Source organism: Hemicordylus capensis, chromosome 2, assembly GCF_027244095.1.
Source record: "Hemicordylus capensis ecotype Gifberg chromosome 2, rHemCap1.1.pri, whole genome shotgun sequence".
Lineage (NCBI taxonomy): Eukaryota > Metazoa > Chordata > Lepidosauria > Squamata > Cordylidae > Hemicordylus > Hemicordylus capensis.
Window position 1 is genome coordinate 355,228,559 of NC_069658.1, and position 19,885 is coordinate 355,248,443.

At 42.3% G+C, this 19,885-nt stretch overlaps 1 protein-coding gene across 5 annotated transcripts in view; it reads right to left on the reverse strand.

Moving 5' to 3' along the window:
- AFF4 (ALF transcription elongation factor 4) overlaps window positions 1-19,885 on the reverse strand; it is a 95,931-nt gene that overhangs the window by 41,233 nt on the left and 34,813 nt on the right. For 2 of the 5 annotated variants that reach the window (XR_008314916.1, XM_053289567.1), the window contains exons 2-4: window positions 16,345-16,432; window positions 15,792-15,918; window positions 285-1,085 (exon numbers count right to left, since the gene is read on the reverse strand). Coding sequence is in view for 4 of the 5 variants with exons in the window: in XM_053289567.1 (XP_053145542.1) it covers window positions 285-1,085; window positions 15,792-15,918; window positions 16,345-16,349 (933 nt within the window). In the remaining variant the exon portion in view is untranslated. Of the gene's footprint in view, window positions 1-284; window positions 1,086-11,343; window positions 11,413-15,791; window positions 15,919-16,344; window positions 16,433-19,885 lie in introns of those variants that run through there. The other 3 variants (XM_053289568.1, XM_053289570.1, XM_053289571.1) reach the window with 3 other exon arrangements.

A 19,885-nucleotide genomic window follows, 5' to 3' on the forward strand; every position in this document is an offset into this window, starting at 1 on the left:
GCACAGCACACAATGCCTTGATAGTGTCGCCCAGAAGAAAACTCATTTCTCACACAGATGAAAAAAATTAGAGAGAACACTGGTTATAAGCCATCACGTGGAGGATGACCTCCCTAAACCATGGGAGTAGTAGCCCTCCTGTGTCTGTTGCTGGTGCCTACCTTGTTTCTTTTTAGTCTGTGAGCCCTTTTGAGCCAGGGAACCATCTTAGTCCTATGTAAATATGTAAAACATTTGTGTCAAAAAGCTGTATATAAATATTATTTTTTAAAAAGGCAACTTACATCAAGTGGTTGAGAGGGAATCTTCAACTTTGTCAGGTGTGCTTTGCTACTAGGTTTCAGCTCATTCATATTGTTGCTATGAGTCTGGCTACTGTAGTGTTCAGAAGATAGCTTTGGTTCCATGGACTCCTGACCATCCATAGGCCTTACATAGGCAGTGGGTTTCTGCAACATTGTATTAGATTTAGACATGAGTGAAGGAGGAAAAGACTGACTAGAAAGCTGTCCACTAGAAAATGAGGGTACACGGGAAGGCGAGTCCCAACTGGCATCAGGATCTCGTGGAGATTTGGAACGCTGATGTTCTTTGATGTGATGATCACTTCCATGAGATCTGGAATGGCTGGGGTTCAGAGAAGAAACAGCAGGTGGCTTTCCAGGGCTGGAAGAACGGGACTTTGAGTGTTCTGAACTATGCTGTGTTTTTTTGCGGCTGCTGCTGCTCCCACTACTGCCATATGCATCACGGTCATGCCTTGGCCCACTACTACTAGTAGTGCTACCACTACTGCGCGGGCCACCATGTCCACTCTGTAAACCTGAGGACCGCTTCTGTGACTGGGAAGAAGTGCTAGGCGCTGGACCTACGGGGGTCCATTTGCTGCTCTGATGAGAGCCAGTATTGTGTCTTTGATCAGCAAAGAAACTTTGATTTGATTTTTCATCTGGTGTTGATGGTACTGTTGGTTTGGGAATTCCAACAAGCTTCTGGAGGGTCCGGTCACCAATAAGATCCTTCATTTCATCATAGTTTCCAAGCATACTTTGGATACGGCTAGACAGTTTATCTTCTTTGCTGGTCTGTATAAATTAAATAAAAACATGATGCAAATTGACATTTTAAGAAACAGTGGCTATCCAAGAAGTCATACAATTTAACTGCTGTCAGCTTAATTTCCTGAAAGCTAGAAAATGATTGCTAATTATCCATATAGTATTTTCTGAAACCAACTGACATATTAATTGGTTCTTACTTTGCTCCTAAATGAAGATCAACCTAGTAACCAAGTTGATCTATCCATGAGGGGCTAATTAATGATTTCACCATTAAAATGCCCATCCAGAAAACATGTATTCACTGATTAATTGATATGGCCAACAACAAAGGTTATCAGACCTGGGACTACGATCTGCAACAGGAATGAAGCAGCTCCCTCCTTCATGCATCGGTTTTGTTTATGAAAAGATTATAACAGCTTTCCTTTCCAGACTGTACACACAGAAGAAGAAGATGAGCAACAGCAAGGCGGATGGACTCTATTACAACAGCAATGAATGCACCACAGAGAGAGCTTAAAGGTCAAGTTGAAGACAGATCAGCTGGAGAGAATCTATGTAGTCACTAAGAGTTGACACCAACTTGACGGCATTCAATCAATCAATCAATCGGTTACCTTTTTAACAGTAAGAGTAAGTGACAAATTAGGTTGACAATATGGCCAGCTGAAACTAGTGTCAATAGTACTTTTTTCTATCTGGATTTTCTATAAGAGTGCACATATGTTATTTAAAATCATTTTGTTGCTCATGAATTACCAGCCTTCCATGATTTTCACCTACCACAGTTAGGGTGATAAGCAGTGCCACATCCTCTTTTCTAGCTTGGAGCTGGGAGGGCACAGACATCCCCTTCAGTGACACTGAGCTTCAGAGCATTCCAACACTCCACATAACTAAGAAGAAAATCCCCATGTACCCCTCCAGCTCCTAGATGGTCCCAGACTGACCCTTTGGGTGGTGAGTGTCAGAAGCACCTCAAAGAGTACCTCTACCACCCATCATCAGAACGTGCCTTAAACTTTCTCTTTAGTTGCAGAGGAAATTGCTGAAGCTGGAAGCACTCCAACGTCTGCCTCCGTTATCCAGACAATCCCAGCCTTTTGGCAGCAGACATGCTTTCAATGCCTCAGCTACCTTGTGCCAAGCCAAGTTTGTATTCCCTATCCCCACTCCAACTTCCAGTCGCTCCAGTTGGGCTTCCAAGGTACTCAGATGCCCACTGCAACTGCAGAGGCCCTGCCTTCACACAAAGCTGGAGTGTGAGGTCAGGGACCGTGTGTGTGTGTGTGTGTGTGTGTGTGTGAATCAATCAATCAAACTCTTTATTCTGGTCTGTGACCAGCATAAGATAAAACATAACAGAGGTGTTAACAAGTCTATGCCTGTGGAGACAGTAACTGTAAAATCTTATGTTGGATTAAAAACTAGGGTGTGTTACACAATTAATTAAAATTAATTGTGTAAGAGCCCCTGGTGGCGCAGTGGTAAAACTGCCGCCCTGTAACCAGAAGGTTACAAGTTCGATCCTGACCAGGGGCTCAAGGTTGACTCAGCCTCCCATCCTTCCGAGGTCGGTAAAATGAGTACCCAGAATGTTGGGGACAATATGCTAAATCATTGTAAACCGCTTAGAGAGCTCCGGCTATAAAGCGGTATATAAATGTAAGTGCTATTGCTATTGCTAAAATATTAGATTATAAAATAAATGTGTAGGGCCTAAGTAGTTAGATTTTGAGCATAGAGCTAAAATCTATAAGAAGCTATAAAATAGTTAAGATTAGAATTAAAATTTGATGAAAATATGATAAAATGAGAATTGTGCAACTGGATAACAGGCAGTTCAGGTATGAGCTGTGTCAGGCCCAATTAATTCTTGCTAGAGATCAGATCCTGGAGAATGTTGTACACTGCTGCAAAGAACTTGACAGCACTGTGTGAGTAGGGAGACATAGAACTGACTAGTGTGGCCTGGCAAACTTATACGTAGAGGGAGAATGAGGGTGCTGCACATGTCACAATAAAATAGGCAGTGCAGGAGGATGTGCTCAGTGGTTTCAACTTGTCCAGTGTCACAGGGCACAGAAATTACGGGAAGGGGATCTTGTGTAATGTGTGTGTGTGTGTGTGTGTGTACACTCAGAAGCAAATCCCGAGTTTTATGGGACTGACTCCCATAAGCATGCACAGGATTGCAGCTATTTGGGAGCAAAGCCCCAATGAACACAGTGGGACTTACTTCAGAACAGATGTACATAGGATTGTACTGAAGGTGAGGGGCAGAGCCCTAGCTATCAGAAATGCGGGCATGACTTTTTAATTTAAATTTATTTATTTAACATATTTATATGCCGCCTACTACCAACGTCTCTAGGTGGTTTGCAACAAAAACAAACAAAAATAGAAAATTTCAAACTAAAACTAAAAACATCACCTAAAACTTCAACTAAAAAGCTTGGCTGAAGAAATATGTCTTCAGTTGTTTCCTAAAAGCCATCAGGGATGGAGCAGCTCTAATCTCAGCTGGAACTGTGTTTCACAGCCCTCTGGGGCAACTACAGAGAAGGCTCGCCTTTGAGTTGTCACCAGAAGAGCCGGTAGCACCTTTGGACCAACCTCCCCAAAGATCTCAATAGGTGGCAGGGTTACCTTGGGCCCAAGCTGTTAAGGACTTTATAGGTAATAACCAGCACTTTGAATTTTGCTCAGAAACCTATTGGCAGTCAGTGTAGTTCTTTCAAAACAGGAATGATATGGTTTCTTTGGGACAACCTGGAGACCAACATGGCAGCAGCATTCTGCTCCAATTTCATTTTCTGGAACACGTTCAAAGGCAGCCCCACAGTGCACTGCAGTAGTCAAGCCTGGAAGTAACCAGCATGTGCACCACTGTCTTAAGATCATTCTGTTCCAGGAAGGGTGTAACTGGCATATCAGTCAAAACTGATAAAAAGCACTTCTGGCCACCGCCTCTACCTGAGATATCAGAGAGAACTGGGTCTAGAAGTACTCCTAAACTGTGGACCTGTTCCTTCTGGGGGAGCATAACCCCATCTAGAACAGGTAGATCTATCCCATCTCCTGAACTGTGGCTCACTACAGCGAGCTCCTCTGTCTTGCTTGGATTCAGCCTGAGTTTGGTATCCACCATCCAGCCATTACCGCCTCCACACAGGCATTTAGGGAAGTTGTACTATTACCTGATGAAGCTGACATGGAGAAATAGATTTGGGTGACTGATAACATCCTGCACCAAATCCTGGATGATCTCTTCTGACAATTTCACTTAGATGTTAAAAAGTATTGGACACAAAATGGAGCCCTGAGAAACACCATATAAAAGCTCTTGCTTTGTAGAACAGTCTCAAAGCAACACCCTCTGGAATTTGCCCGAGAGGTATGTGCGGAACCACTGTAAAATAGTGCCTCCTACGCTCATCCCTCTCAGATAGTCCTGAAGGATACCATGTTCAATGGTATCAAAAGCCAACAAGAGATCCAAAAAGATCAACAAAGTCACACTCCCTCTGCCAATTCCTAATTGGAGATCATCCATCAGGCTGACCAAAGTAGTCTCTACTCCATAATCTGTCCGAAAGCCAGTTTGAAATGGGTCTAGATAATCTGTTTCATCCAAGTCTGCCTGGAGCTGAGGCCACCACCTCTCAATCACCTTGGCCAACCATGGGACATTGGAGATGGGCGTATAATTTGCTTAATTCCAAGGGATCTAATGTAGGCTTCAGGTCTAATAATTGCCTCCTTAAGACAAGGAGGCATCCTACTTTCCCTCAGAGAAGCATTTATTATTTCAACCAGACCCTCTCCAATAATCTCATTACTGGACAATACAAGCCATGTTGGGCAAAAGTCAAGTTAACAAGTGGTAAGATGCACTGCTCCAAGCAACTTGTTCACGTCCTCAGGAGTCACAAACTGAAACTGATCCAATAACCACACAAGAGGAGTTACTGGATGTCCTCACAAAAGACTGTACCATCAGTGGTATCCACGTCGGCTCAAATAAGAGAGATTTTGACCACATAAAATTCATTCAAGGCCTCACAGCGGCTAACTGATGGTTCCAAAGCCGGGGCAGAAGGGATGCTGTATAAGTCCTCTCACTACACTTGACAATTCCGACTATCAAGACCAGCCAAACTCGGTGAACCCCTAAATATTCCATGCCCCACAATTTAACGAAAACAGTGCTGAAGATAGTATTCCTTCCAGCCATGAGTAGTACTGTTTACTAAACTGAAAGCAAACGTACTCCTGAAAAAGCTCCTTTTTTCCTTTAGGATGCTCAGAAAGACACTTTCATTACAGTTTTGCAATATAAATGTAATAGATTAGAAACCTGATAACGAAACATCTCTTATTAATAACAGATTTTTTAAAATTATATGTAATAGATGCATCTAGTATAGTTCAAGGAACACAACAACATACAGTTCTGTTTATCATCCCAGTAAAGTACAACTAAGAATAATTTATTAAACACACGGAGAGACACACAAACACAAATTTTATGCATATTGTCACTGGAATAAGAGGCCAAGTGACAATGTGCTGCTCTGGTATGTTTCTCAACCTGTAAGATATATGGTCCACACTTGTTGCATTAATAGACAAACCCAGCCTTAAAAGAGTGAAACTCTAGTAGTAAAATTATATGAAAGCACTGGGGAAGTGCTGCTCAAAGAACAGGAATCCAACAACTTCGAAAAGTTGCATCTTTTCCTCAAATGCATGGACAAAACAGGTGTGTGTGTGTGTGTGTGTGTGTGTATCACACACACACACACACACACCTATTTAAATCATATTCTCTTTAAAATATGTAGATAAAACACTAAATTCCTCATTAAAGAAAACATGGTTAAAATTAAGCCTCACCACAAACATGCTACACCTATACTTAGGCCTGATTCATATGTAACCCCAAACCAGAGGTTAGTGAACCTGCAGTTTCAACTTGGAATTATAAGTTGCATTGCAGAAATCTGTTTAACCGTGACCAACCAAACTCCAGTTGCAGGAGAGAGTAGCCCCTCCCTGCTGTTTGGTCACCAAGGCCAATTCCAGGAAGCTCTATGGCCAGACTGTGGGCAAATTATCGGCACAGCAACGGAGCAGCTGTGATTCGCCACAATCTCAAAGGGAGTGTGCAAAGTGTGATCGTAAATTTTCTGAGCACGCCTCCTGCAGCAGGGAATTGGCATTTAAATCCTTTTAAAAGCCCTGCCATGGCAGCACTTCTTCTGGCAGCGATGGCACCAGTGCCCCCCCACAAGAGTCCTGAACCATGATTTTCCTGCACAAGCACAATGTGTGTGTGTGTGGGGGGGGGAGAGACATGGACACTGGGACTTCCTAGGAGGAAATGTAGATGCGAGAGAGCAAAGGATGCTTGGGGGTCTGTCCCACCATAACCTAGGTTAACCCAGCTTATCTTGGAGTACTTTCTTCTCCATGATCCTCATCGCACATTAAGGTCATCTGAGGAGGTCCGTCTCCAGCTACCACCAATGTATCTGGTGGCGACTCAGAGGCGGGCCTTCTGTGTAGCTTCTCCTGGGCTGTGGAACGCACTCCCTGCAGAAATCCGTAATTTGAATTCTTTTTAGTCTTCAGGAGAGCCCTCAAAACCCTGTTGGCCTGGCCTTCCAGGGTTTTTAAGTTGTTATAAATGGTTTTAATGTTATAACCTGGTTTTTAACTGTTTTGAATGTTTTAATTGTTATTTTTTATGGTGTTTTATAATCTCTGTTTCAAACTGTTAATTGATTTTAATTGTTTGTTTTAATGTAAACCGCCCTGAGTCATTTTGGAAGGACGATACAGAAATTGAATAAATATATAAAATGTTGCGAGGCGTCACCCCACCAAAGAAGTACATCCAGACCAAACGAACATTCTGCTCTCTCACGAGGGCCAGTCTTCTGGGGAGACCAATGCAGCTGTGAAAGCACTTGTCAACCCATGGACTGCAAGCTCATGAATTGAACCTGCCCGCCCCACCCAGTGGGCCCCCCCCCAACTCCCAATGGTGAAAGATACAACATATTCTCCACAAATTCCCCACCCCCATTTTCTGAGAAGACTTGCACACGCCCAAAGGAGATCTATACGTTCCGTGTGCCATAGCTTGGCTGTGTGCGCGGAGGGGGGAGACACTGGGACCCACCTTTAGACCTATTCAGAATTCAAGGGCCTGGACTGGCGTTGTGCTGTATGCAGATCTGACAGTGCACAAAATTAGGGAAGAGGGGAGCCTGTGTTTTCCAGTGACCCCGGGACAGTGGGGCTGCCATTTCAGGATGCTGGCAATGGTGCACATGTCCATATGGGCAGAGAGACTGGCAGGGGGCAGGCTCCAATAGCTACTGAGCAGCAGTCATCAAGAAAAGGAAAGGAGTCTCCAGAGTACCCCTCCACACAGCAACCTGCCTTGATATAGAGCCCCAATGGCCTGTCACTCCCATCAGGGAATGATTCGTGAGAGAAAAGAATGTTTTGCCATCAGGCATAATGACTGAATTTGCTTGCCATTTCTTTCCCCTCCACTCTGACGGTTGTTCTTGGAGCTGTAAGGGCGTTTCACTATGGCCTTTCACTCTCGTGACTGAGCCGTGCGCCCCGGGTCAGGTGACTATCTTCACAGCAGTGTACACTTTCCTAAGACTAGAGCAATACCAACCAGGCTTGCTCATGAGTAAGCCTAGGGAGCACAAACCCACAAAGGTGAAAGGCTTAGGCCCGGCCCCACCTTCCCTAACCTTTCAGTGAAAAAAAATAGAACTAGGCTGCTCCAGAATCCCCCAAATGTTTGGGGCTGCCCTTTACACCCAGCCTGTAGCACGCACACACTGCCCCAAAGCATTTGTACTGATTGGGGAAGACACCGGGTTCTGGGATGGACCCTTACATCCATTCGAAATCTCTGTGTCTGGTCCGGCATCGTGCTGTATGCAGATCTGCCGGTGCAGGGATTCATGGGAGTGGGAAGTCCCAGTTTCCTGCTGCACCAGGACAGCAACGTCACCCTTCAGGGCTTCAAACAATAGTGTACATGTCCACATGGACTGGCAGAGAGCACACTCCAACAGCTACTCGGCAGCACTCACCAGGACAGCACTTACCAAGGTACCTGTCCCCGTGACTTTCCTCCATAGAGCTTCCTAGCTGGATCTCGAGCACCTGGTGGGCTTGCACTCCTCATGAATAAGGAGGTACTTATTGTGTGAGATCAGAACTCCAGAGACGATTTTGATCTACCTGTTCTGGATGGGGTCACACTTCCCCAAAAGGAACACATTCGCAGACTGGGAGTACTCCCGGTTCCACACCTCTCCTCAGTTTCTCAGGCTAAGGCAGTGGCCAGAGCTGCTTTCTATCAGCTTTGGCTGATACGCCAGCTGCGCCCATTTCTCGAGATCAATGACCTCAAAACAGTGGTATGTTTGTTGGTAACCTCCAGACTTGACTTTTGTAATGCGCTCTACGTGGGGCTGCCTTTGTACATAGTCCGGAAACTTCAGCTGGTTCAGAATACAGCAGCCAGGTTGGTCTCTGAGTCATCTTGGAGAGACCATATTATTCCTTTCCTGATGGTGTTACACTGGCTGCCGATAGGTTTCCAGGCAAAATACAAAGTGCTAGTTATAACTTATAAAGCCCTAAACGGCTTAGGTCCTGGGTATTTAAGAGAGCATCTTCTTTGCTGCGAATCCCACCGCCCATTGAGGTCATCTGAGGAGGTCCGTCTCCAGTTACCGCGAACTCATTTGGTGGTCACACAGAGACGGGCCTTCTCGGCTGCCGCCCCAAGATTGTGGAATGCGCTCCCTGCTGAGTTACAATCCTCCCCATCTCTGGCTATTTTTTAAAACAATTTGAAAACGCTTTTTTTTTTTTTTTAACCCAAGCCTTCTCAGGTTTTTAATTAATAAATACCGTTTGTTAATTGTATGCTTTTTAAATTATTGTATTGTTTTAACCTTTATATGTGTTTTAATTGTTGTTAGCCGCCCAGAGACATAAGTTTGGGCGGGGTATAAATTTAATAAATAAAATAAAATAAATAAATGAGAGAGTGGTCCATGGGATACTGGGTGACAAGCACTCACATATCACCAAGTAAATTTTAAATTAGTGCTCACAGACAAGAAGGGTTAACGGATGCAACAAGAGCACCCCCTCCTCACAGACTATACTTCTCAGGAGTAAGCCTAGGGACTGATAACCCAGCAGGGGCAGGGGGCCCCTTCCCCAACCTTTCTGTCCGGGGAGGGGGGGAGAGCTTGGCTGCTCCAATAATGGGACCATGCCAGATGTTCTCCTCCCAGCACTGTGATGGGGTGCCCTGATTATGTTGCCACCTGGAGTGCTTGTGAACATACAGCACTGTCACTTATTTCTCGGGGAGCAAAGCACTTGTTGCCTGTACTGTAATCCCGTCCCCTTTCCCTCCTGTTTGCCAGGTGGGGGAAGCAAGGGACAGAATTGGAATAGGGAATGCCCAGTGAGAAGATGGCAAGGCTGTAATGTGGTGTTGCAGCATCCCTGTTGCCGGGCAACTGCATAGATGACAGGGAGGGGTGGTTCTCAGAAAGGTGGCCAGCAAGAAGCACCACTGGAGTAGAGCCGCGGCATCCCTGGGCTGGTTTGCACCGCTTCTATGATTCTGGTTTGAAAATTGGTAAAAAACCATGGTTATGCTGGTGTCTGGAGTCTGACACACTTACAGACACTCCATCCATGTACACTCACTCTTACATACAATGACTTTTCTTTTTTGCATTTTTTTTACTCCCCCCTCCACAGGGGGAGCAGCTGCCACCTCCCGTCCCCCCATCACCACCACACACACCCAGGCCCCAAACTCCATTTTCCATTTGTGCTGCTGGACAGGGAGCCACCGCCACCACCTGCCGCCTGACCTCATCTGGCTACAGATCTTGCGAGATTTGCAGCTGGAGCTCGAAGAGAAAGAGGCCTGGCCGGCGGGGTGGAGGTGGTGGCAACCCAACTGGGGAAAGCTTGGCAATCTTCCTGGCCGCGGCAGGGGGAACAGGGTGGCGGGCGCAGCAGGGACTGCATGCCCACCACAATCTTCTGCGTGGGGGGGCTGGGATTTGGTGTGCGCACACGCCTTAGTGGGAACCATGTTCCCCATTGTTCCCTGAGGCCAGAACAAGCTGCACTGCACACAAGTCTTACATTGCAATTTGTCATGCATTTTGCAACCTTGCCTTGAAAAACTGCAGAAGCATACAGGAAAAGGGAATCTGTCCCTCCCAGCACAAACACAGTCCAAAAATGACCTTATGTTATCAGCTTTACTTAGCAGCAAGAATGGCTAGAAGTTCCACTAGAACAATTTCAGCCACATTTTGACTGCGTATATGTTGCAATGCAGATTGCAGAGCAGACCAGAGCAGCGAGTGAAGGACAAGTTAGTCTCAAGGGTAGACATGCACGCTCATCACAGCTATCATCGAGAAAAGAAGCCTACAAAATCAAATCTTCCTTTCTCTGTCAAAACATTCTGCACATGCCCAATTGAATTAACTAGAGAACAGGGGCATTCATTTCCGTTTCATCCTATGAAAACAACTCTAGTTTACCTGGCACTGCCCAATAACTAACAGTTCTTGCTTCTGAACATTTCTGGGTTTTTACTTTCTATTTCAACAAGACTAAACTTACATATGCAAAGACATAGGCTGGATAATAGGACTGTTTGTGGTGGGCCTGGACCAAGCCAGGGAAGTTAATTAAGACAGGGATACAAGGAACGGTGGAGTATAAAGTAGTAAGAAAAAAGCATTATTCAATACACAACTTCCTATATTTCCCCACATTTTGCCACAGAAGAAACCAACACAGTTTCTGGTCATAAGAGAGACCCTATCTGGGAATGTTTTAAAAGGATTCTTTCCCTGGGAGAAAAAGAAAAACATTTTGTTTATTTTATTGTTTGATTTATATATCACCTTTCATAAAACATATCCCAAGGTGATTTGTTGCATGTCAAATAAGCGGAGCAACAAAGAAATGTAGGACCTAGTTGCAAGAAAGAAACTTCATAATTAGAAACTGCTTGTTGAGAGAAAATAACAGTGCAAGTGGGGAAGATGAGATCTAGTTTTACAAGTTTTAAGGACAGCTTTTAGTGTTGTGATGACGTGCCTGTTAGGAGTTAGTGCAAACAAGAAGATCTGGTTAGAACTAATCTGCCTACTTTCCTTTTATTATAATCTTAACTGATAATTACCATCTTCACAAGTTAGCCCACTTCCGCTTCAAATGTCCATGCATCTGCCATCTTGAGCTGGGGTGGATGACATCATCACCAACTATGCCATTGAGGTGCCCCATGCATCCCTACAACTGTACCAAATTTGGTCCAAATTGGTTAGGCAGTTCACAAGCTTAGCCCACTTGCATCTCAAACATTCACACATCCACCATCTTGAACTGGGCTGGATGACATTTTCACAAACTATGCCGTTGCAGTTTCCCTAAGCATCTCTACAGCTGGACCAATTTAGTCCAAAATCGGTCCAGGTATCTTAAGGTTATTAGGGACACTGACAAAGAGCTAGGTGATTTCATAAGCTTACTTTCCCTAAGGAAAGTAGACGAAAAAGTTTTCAAGACAGCTAAGGCAATTTAGGAGACCGCTGTATAACTGCAAATAGGAAAAAAAAATGTTTTCTTTAAGTACTATTATGTTTGTGTGATTTGCATCACTGTTTAGGAAACATGTGAGGTAGTATCAAAGGGGAATTGGATTTAAATAAATGATTTAAATAATGATTCTTTTATTTACATCAATCCATCCTGGGACAACAGTTTATTCTTTGAAGAAGCTCTTCAAAGATTTGCTTTATGTTCACAATATCCACTAATTTAGATGCTTTAGGTAGCCTGGGGTGTACTCTTGTTGCTCTTGCTTAATCTTTCAGCCCACTGTATTATAGCTCTATCATGCCTGTAATTTTACCTGTGGCTCAGAAAGTTTACTTTCCTGGGGTGGGGTGGGGTAGGGCGGGAAGACTTTGAAAAGTTGGGGGGAAAGCAAGAGTACTTGCCTGCTTCCAGCTTCTGAATTCCCATTCATCTTTTTAAAAAATATATTCTGGAGGTTGCATAGCCAAAAACAGTTTTCACAAATTGCCTTTTCCAGTTATTTTAAGCTGGAATTAAGGTTTGTCCCCCTTAGGAGGGCGGGGGGGAATCAACTTTCTAGCACTACCTACATTGTTCAGACCCATGTCTATAGAACACTTCTGCAAACTGCATTATGACAAACATGAGGATAGCATTTCAAAACATCTGAAGAGGTCTTTTAACAAAGGAGACAAGATAGGAGAGCAGAAAACAAAACCCTGTGTGGATTCAACAATATCATGACATCAAAAAAGAATCCAAATATTAGTGTTTTAATATCATTGTAATAAAAATGGATCGTTAAAATTTATCCAGATTAGGTTGTATATAATAAATCCAAATCAAAACATCTATATAATCTAATAAAATAGATGAAAAATGATAAAGTTTTTACTTCTACAGGTAGTCTCCAATCCTAACATGGGAACTGAACTGTACTAGTTAATTCAATTGTGTCACCAGATGTTTTCTATCCCTTTATGGCAAAGGACAGGCAGAATATATTTAAGCCATTAGAATCCAATCAGTAAAGAAAGCTGAAAGGAGAAACTAGTTGAGACATTTGTTTATATTAAGGTTAATTATGTATATTTTGGCTAGTTCCATTTTCGATATACAGCTAATTCAGTTAACCCAATTCAGCTTACTTTAAGTGTTGGTATGGGAATTCATATAAACATTTTATTTGTGGTACCAGCTGCTAAGACACACTATTTTGTATAATTTGTACAATTAGTTTAGTTTTATATTCATTCATTCGATTTCTATACCGCCCTTCCAAAAATGGCTCATGGCGGTTTACAAAGAGAAATAACAAATTAATAAGACGTCCCCAAAGGGCTCACAATCTAAGATAGACACCAGCAACAGTTACAAGAGAATTATCATGTTAAAAGGTGCCTCTTTACCAAGTTAGTCTTTGTTAAATAATAATAAACTTTATTTGTTAGCTGCCCCATAACAAGTTGTTCTCTGGGTGGCTCACAACAGAGGATTAAAACATACAATTAATACACATCACACATTAAATCATAACATACAAAAAAGGCGAAAAGATACAAAATACAGTACAAAACAGCTTAAACACTCATTTTAAAGTTATTTAAAAATCAGAGCAAATCTGAGAGACAGAATTTAAAAGACCTGAGTAAACAGAGATCTTTACCTGGCATCTAAAAGAACAAAGTGATGAAGCCAGGCGAACCTCACTGGGGAGGCTGTTCTATAAACAGGGTGCAACAACTGACAAGGCCCACTCTCTTGTAGCCTCATTAGGCGAGGGCACCCTGAGAAGGGCCTCAGAAGAAGATCTTATCGTTTGGGTAGGGACATATGGAGCAAGGTGCTCTCTCAGGTAACCTGGTCCCAAGCCATTTAGGGCTTTAAACATTAAAACCAGCAATTTGACCAGCCAGGAAATGGACTGGGAGCCAGTGCAGCTGACAAAGCACTGGCATAATATGATCAAAACGTCCAGTTAATAATCTTGCAGCCCTATTTTGTACCAGCTGCAGTTTCTGGACTGTTTTCAAAAGGCAGCCCCACATACAACACATTGCAGTAAATACTATACATGGCTACATTACAATATGATATATAAAAGATTGTCACTGGTGAAGACACTCTAATCAAAACAAATTTGGCAAGATTTATTAGAAATTGGGAAAATCAGTATTGGATGGACACTATCTCTCAACCACAACACAACATTTGGAACATCGGTCAATACTTCTCCCACTTTTTTAGGACAAGATATTTTGGACATGAACTACTGGAGTCTTTTCAGCTGGATACATAGGGCATATTTTAATGAAATTTTATGAGAGTAAACAGATGTATTGATTTGGATGTATTATATACAACGTAGTCTGGATAATTTTTAACCATCCAGTTTTATTACTATGATGATATTAAAACTTTAGTATATAGTATTTGGATTCTTTTTTTATGACAATATAAGAGAACTACCTCCTGTCATAGATGTACCTCCTCACTCATATCTGGAAAAAAAAAAGGATCCTAGTGAGAAATGGTAAAGATGTGCACCTTTCACCTTTCGCTCCCCCATGCACCTTTGAGCTGACAGAGGGCGCACTACTATAGACTAGATTACAGGAATTGGTGGCTACTAGAAAGTCAAACAAGATAATGATGTGAAATCCACTAGCCCACAAAATAGAGGGGGGAGATCTTTACTTATGTCACAGGCCTTATAACAATTAACACCATAAATGACCTTCCACAAATTACTGTTTTATGTTGAGAATGAGTAGCTAACTGCAAGGCTGCCTTGTAGAAAAGCTAATCCAAATCCGCTTTGATTCCTGGTCCAAATACCGTATGTTGAAGCCCACTGAGAAACCAACAAGTAATTGGGGGTGAGGGTGATATAAAACAGATTCACCCAAGTTAACTTCCAAAGTCAGTGGACGCAAAATGTGCAAATTTTAATTGAACAAGTTAAATGGCTTAGAACTACACAACCGTCAAAAAACTGACTTTCGATCACTATGTTACAAGAAAGAGAGACATATATGAAAACATTTGTAGCTTTATCAAAACAGAACTTTAGCAGAATTAAAGACAAAAGCTCAAGTTTCTGCAACCCGGTCTTCCTGAGTGCTTAACAGTCTGGTTTCAAATTTACTCATGGACTACTACAAATAGATGTTATGTAATTGTATTACAATGCAGATTAGCACAGAGCTCAACAAACCCCAGGAGCCAGAGCACCACGTTGCCTAGAAATTTAACCGTGTCTAGAGAAAACTGATTGAAAACTGATTGCTTCAGAGCAGGAAGAAAGCATGCACTTTGCTGACCAAGAGGAAGCAAGGAAGCTAGTCCTGACAACAGCCAGGCTTTCAGCTGCTGTACAGCGAGGAAGACGTTCTGGGCTTCACGAAGTATTTCACATTAAGACTGCTTAGCATTTCACCAATTTCATGTGCAGATAATATGGATAGTGACATACCACTTCATCTGGTTTTTTTTCCTTTTTAAAAAAGACTTCTGATATCATAAAACCCAAACCTTTAAGTGCAAGACAGAAACCCCCCCTCCCCTAAATCTGCCTTTCAGCACCAAGTACTTCAAACACACTCAAAATCATAAGAACCCCACCTCTGACTCACCTCTAGAACACAAAGTCTTATTCTCTCAAGTGCCTTATAAACACTTGCTGATATCCAGACTAATGCTGCATGTGCAGAATAATGCTGCATTAATGCAACAGGGGAGAAATTATTTTTGCCAAATTCTTCTTTCCTATGCAGCCCACTATGCCTTCTAAAATATGTCTCTGAGTTGTAGGACCTTCAAAGACATATTTTCAAGATGCAACATTTTTCTGCACACAGTCTAGATGTCAGCCACTGGCCTACATCATAAGATTGTTGTAGATATAAAGACTTTGAATTGCTATATAAACTAAACTAATATTTTCATTTAAATACACACCATTAAAGTTAAATGGAAGAATAAAGATTAAACCATCTAAATTTGGAGTGCAATAAAGCTGCATTTTTTAAAAAAACCTCATGCACTTACAACTTTATAAGGTTCAGCAAAGAGAGGAGAGTTAGGTGGAAAGGCTTCTTCACCCTGTTGAATTTCTTGATTACGTCTCTCTCTTTCTTTAATACGCAGCGCATTCCGGTCTTCACGGTTCATGTTGCTATGAATAAAAACAATTTGATTACATAAAAGCATAGAGGGAAGATAGTCTAAGTTCTGTTTTTCCCTTGACAACATGCAAAATGTCTTAAACAACCCCCTTTTCTATAAATGCTCTCCAGAGGGTTGCCTTAAAAGTAATGGCCATAGAAACTTGCCTTGCATCTATGTCACTGACAAAACTTAGGCAATTAGACATTTAGATCCACACTGCATTCTTTAAACAAGCTCCTACTTTTAGATCATGCTACATAATTAAAATAGGCCAACTGAGAATACAATCAGAAGTATTTTTCAGTCATGATTAAAACATTATAAAATTCTATTTTTTTCTTTTTACTGGCTCTCTCATTCAAATTACCTCCCACCATCCAGCCTATGAACACACATCCCCATATTCAAAAATTGCCATCTACTTTTGATCTACCTCATTTTTCTTTCTTTCTGTCCCCAACACAGTCTCCTTGGTGTCCATCCTCCGTAGCATGCTCTCAGCTTTGCTGTTTCTAGGTTCCCTAAAAATGACATTTCTACTCTAAATACATATTTCAGTAAACATCTCCAAACAATAAGCCTCTCAACACGCCTACTCTTCTTCACAGAACAAGACTTGACCTCTGTAGGTTAAGAACTTGGAAGATTTCCCTTTATAGAATGGGCTTACTGAAATCTGACATAGCAGTACCCTGCTTTATTTGACCTACTACTCTAAATATAAGCCATAAATCTAACGGAAGAGTCTAAAAGGATTCTCTGTAAGCTCAGGGAAGTATCTAAGCAAAGAAGTAGATGATACCAGCCACCAAGTCTATGAATACATTCCATTTTTATGCTAAGCATGCAGTTTACGAGGAGCACAGGCAGAGAGCGAGCGAGAGAGACTGTTTGACTGACTCTTAAGATAGTTTCATATTTGGACTCCTGATTACTGTCAATGTGCTTACTAAAGCATCAATGCTAGACATTTGTTCTCAAAAGTGTTGCCAGTTAGGCTTAAAAAAGAAATTTCTTTTAAACCTATATGCAACTATCACAGCATTTTAAGATCCAAAGAAACTGCATCAAAAAAGATGGCTTTGCATAGCTACTATGTGGATGAAATCAATGCATTTCTTAGATCATGGATCAATTCAACAATCAGATTGTATTGCTAAATCAATCTATAGATTTTTGTTGGCTGAAACAGGTTTTAAAAGTTTGTCACTTGTGAGTTCTTCTCACAGATTCTCAAGCTTTAGCTGTGAGAGCATAAAGTTTCTAAACTACTCTATTTCATATACAGTACACACAGTGAATAGCAAGAGGTTCAAGCAGTCTTAACTAGGGATGTGCACCAAATTATTTCAGCACCATCCCAAGGGCAGTGAGAGGTTCCTTTAAGAGGTGGCGGGCAGGTCCTACCTACCCCTCCTGGAAGCCTCCACCACCCCACACCACCCCATTGCGGTGCTGTTCTCCGAAAAGCATCCCCGTCAAAGTGGCAGCCTGTGCCACTGTCTGCTTTAAACTGCCACGCCATACTGAAGGCATGCTTCCCCCAGCATCCCTCATGAGGCACTGGCACATGCATTGACGCCATTTGCATGCCGACACCACACAAGGGATGCTGGGGGAAAGCATCCCGTTGGCGGGGTGGTTTAAAGGAGCATGGCACAGGCTGCTGCTTTCACGGGGATGCTTTTCTGAGAACAGTGCCACGATAGGGCGGGCAAGGGCAGAGTGGTAGAGGCTTCCAGGAGGAGTAGGTAGAACCTGTCCACCTCCTTTTAAAAGGAACCCCACGCCCCGCACAAAAACGTTTTGGCTACAAGGAGCCGAATCATTTTGGCACCTCAAAGAGGCGCCAATATTATTCAGGCTCATCCCTTGTCTTAACCAAAGGCACAACAGAGAAAAAAACAGGCTTCAAGAGGAGTAGGATTTTATATTTTAAAACCAATTATGAAGAAGTTCAAAAGATAAATAAAATAGTCCTAAACTGTGAACATGTTGGCCCCAAATGGTATGTGCAAGGACAAAAGCTTATGACAATTAGTAATCTTGATGTTTTCACATGTATCATAGCCTGACTTTGCATAGATTGATAGGCCCTAACAAACAGAAGGAAGAAGGCATGTGGAATCTTCTGTGTGTGTAAAAATTTTGTCTTAAGTATGCTTTCCATCAATTTGCCTGGCAGAGAAATTAAGCTAACCAGCCTGTAATTTCCCAGATCCCCCCTGGATTCCTTCTTGAAAATGGAGTTACATTAGCTACTTTCCAGTCCTCTGGTACCAAGCCTGATCATAGGGAGAAGTTACATATTTTGCTAAGAGATCAGCAATTTCACATTTGAGTTCCTTCAGAACTTTTGGGTGGATTCCATCTGGCCCTGGCCATTTGTTCACTTTTAGTTTTTTAAGACAGTTTAGAACACCTTCCCATATCACTTCGAATTGGCCCAGTTCTTTAACCTCTGAGCCCGAGAAGCTCAGCTCTGGAGATGGTATGTGGTCTGTATTCTCCACTGTGAAGACCGATGCAAAGAACTCCTTCAGCTTCTCTGCAATCTCCTTACACTCCTTAATTATCCCTTTCACACCACCATCTAAGGGCTCAAACACCTCCCTTGCAGGTTTTCTACTGCTGATATATTTAAAGAAGCTTTTACTCCTTGACACTTCTAGCTATATGCTCCTCAAACTCTTTTTGCATCCCTTATTGACTCCTTGTATTTCTTTTGCCAGAGTTTATGTTCTTTTTTGTTCTCTTCATTTGGGCAGAACTTGCATTATCTGAAGCAAGCCTTCTTCCCTTTTATAGCTTCCCTGACTCTACTTGTTAGTCATGCTAACAAGATCTCGACTTCGAGATCTCTTTCTTGGTCACACCATACTTGAGGCAGGATCCAGACTAAGTTAGTAATGAGCAAATATCATTGAAATACATGTGATAGGTTAATTATGACTAACAAATCTCATTAATTTCAATGGAATTTAGTTCAGTGCGAGAGCATCTGCTTTCCACGAAGAAAGACCCAAGTTCAGTCCTCAGTATCTCCAGTTAGGGCTGAGAAAGACTGCTACCTGAAACCCTGGGGAGCCACTGCCAGTCAGCACAGACAACACTGAACTAGATGAATCAATGGTCTGGCTTCCAACTTGATAAAGCAACTTCTTATGTACATATGTAAACATATGTTCAAACAGCTGTTTAAAATCAGATACTTTCTAAATATCTCTCAAAGCCTACGCATTTTTAATTAATATAATAATAATTTAAGTTTTCACATTATCTGAGACTGAACAGATTAAGCATATTGGTGGACTTTCATCTCCTGATGCCCCCATCAGGAGATGAAAGTCCACCAATATGCTTAATCTGCAGCAACACTCGCAGAAAGCGGGGCCAATACAGCACTAGAAAATTTATAAAGAATATGAGATTTTGCAGGACAGCCAGCCTACCCCCTCACCTGACAGCAAGCTATTAACAGGCTAGTGTAAATCAGTACATGACTTGCAAAGCCCCTTCTGTCAAGCCTTAGGCCCTAGGATGTAATACATGGCCATGCCATGCAGACAACATTGAGCAAGAAGGGGTGAATGGTCTAATTCATTAAACACAACATTATGTCCTCCCTGCTACCTCCCATTGTACAAGCTTCTGCAGTTCTCTACAAGTTTTTCTATCTGAATTGAGCAAAACACAACACATACTAGGAAATGTGAGTCCTCCTTTTTGGCAGGCTCAAAGGCATTCCAATCCTGTACCTTGCCATATGGTTATATTTCGTTCTACTTACTCTCAGTACCCAAACATTTCTGAATGTCACTATCCCCTTAAGGCTCTGGTAATATTGAAATCTCTTGGCATACCAAATAAACCAGTGTAATCATGTGACATGCTCAGAAGCAGTTGTTAGAGGTTGTTGATTTTTACCCACAATAGGTAAAACAGCAGAGCACTAAAGAATGAGCACCTACTCC